This window comes from Trypanosoma equiperdum, assembly GCF_001457755.1.
Source record: "Trypanosoma equiperdum strain OVI genome assembly, contig: ctg_869, whole genome shotgun sequence".
Classification (NCBI taxonomy): domain Eukaryota; phylum Euglenozoa; class Kinetoplastea; order Trypanosomatida; family Trypanosomatidae; genus Trypanosoma; species Trypanosoma equiperdum.
The window spans coordinates 2152-3887 of NW_027124830.1; the positions used below are offsets into that span (position 1 = coordinate 2152).

Genomic DNA, 1736 nt, shown 5'->3' on the forward strand with positions numbered 1-1736 from the left:
ATTGGAAATGCTTAAGTTGAATAATAAGGAGTGTCCTGTATGTAATGGTGAGACCTGTTGGGATGATGTGAACATAAAAAAAACCTTGGATAAACTATATGGAAAAGATGGATGGATGAATGCGGGGGGAAACGTGAAGTGTTATCCAAAAGTATTTAGGGAAATCATTAAAAATGTTACGGAAGCATGTAAACGGTTATGGAAATAAAATATGTTATTTTTCTATATTTTATTACTTATTGATCTGTCAGTTTCAGCAGAGATTTCTTTTCAACATGTGAAATAATAATGGAATTTTTATGGATATCATACATGTTTATTAATTACCATGATAATATCATTTTATGAATGAGTGCAATTGGTTTTGTTCTTGGGTGGAAATATTGCTGCTCTTATGCAAATGTGTTTTGGGAAAATGTAAATGCGTGGTTTATTTCATATCATCTGCTGTAGGGGCATTTAGAAAATGCGAACGCTATTTGGAGTTTTGTTGCTCATTTCTCGCTTAAATGAATGGGCAGGCGCTGATTCTTGCGCTTATACAAAATGGATGGAAGAGGGAAAAAATAAATCAATGGAAGCTCTCTCTTCCAAGGGTGGAGAGGAATTTTTTGACGTTGATAAAAAGTGGATATTTTGTGATGAGTTGGAACGAAGACGGCGGAATAATTCGTTTTATTGGAACTGCAGCAACAAGGAGACTCTAGACAGATTGGTTGAGGATCACGAGTCTTTACGAAATGAAGTGGTTAAGGGAGACTTGTGCAACCAAACAGTAACCACCGAAACGGAGATGCAGGTGAAAGATGTTACAGATTTGCAAACTGAGCTTGACAAAAAGAAAACTGAGACAGAGCTCCTCAAACTGAACCACACAACGAAGACGAACGCAAGTAATGAATGCAAACAATTGCTCACAAAATTAAAGAATTCGAATGCTACTGTTACAACCCTTGAAGCCTACAATCGCGAAAAAGAAAACAAAATAAAGAGGAAAAAACAACAGTGCAACACTGACATAAAGGAAATCACTGCTCCTCTAGAGGTAACACTGAAACAAAAAGCTGCAGTTCTCAACCATTTAAAACAACAAGTAAAGACAGTAACACAGGAACTACAGGAGGAAATGAACAAAAACAGTTGCACTGTTTGCTCTGCCAATATATGTTACAACACTCCCGATGTAAAGGCGGAACTCGACAAAAAGTATCTTGAAAACTCGTGGCTCAATCTTACTGCAGCACAGAGGGAGCAATGCCTTCTTGATGATACAATGTTGCTACCAATGTTATCTTACATGAGGAGGAAACCTTTTGATGGTGCTTATGCTTATAACCAAAATGTAGACATGATGGAAAAAATATTTACACTTTTAATTTCATTTTTTTGCCTTTTTGTCTGATCGTGATAATCTTATGATGTGATTACCATAATACTTATTGTAACTTTTTGGAACAGAATACATGTGTTATAGTATTTGGAATTTAATTGTGGTGATGGTATAGTGTGTTTGTTTGTTGAAAGTGTTTGTGCAATGTGTTTGCAGTAAATTCAACAGTATATTTTTGTTGCTATGAGACTTAATTTATTTTACCTGAATGCGCTCTATTTCACCTTTTGAATGTAATAACAATTTTTAGGACATATGTTATTGTTATCTGTTAGACGACAAAACTTATGGTGACCGAGTCCAACTAACATGTCCCACTTAATTACCAACAAGGAGCAGGACTGTA

At 35.5% G+C, this 1736-nt stretch overlaps 1 protein-coding gene across 1 annotated transcript; it reads left to right on the top strand.

Annotated features, from left to right (window-relative positions):
• Positions 1-466: 466 nt before the first annotated feature.
• TEOVI_000408800 (uncharacterized protein) lies at positions 467-1402 on the top strand (the record flags this gene model as incomplete). Its single annotated transcript, XM_067226897.1, has 1 exon — positions 467-1402. The coding sequence occupies one exon, from the start codon at positions 467-469 to the stop codon at positions 1400-1402; it is 936 nt and encodes a 311-aa protein (XP_067082998.1).
• Between the last annotated feature and the right edge of the window lie 334 nt (positions 1403-1736).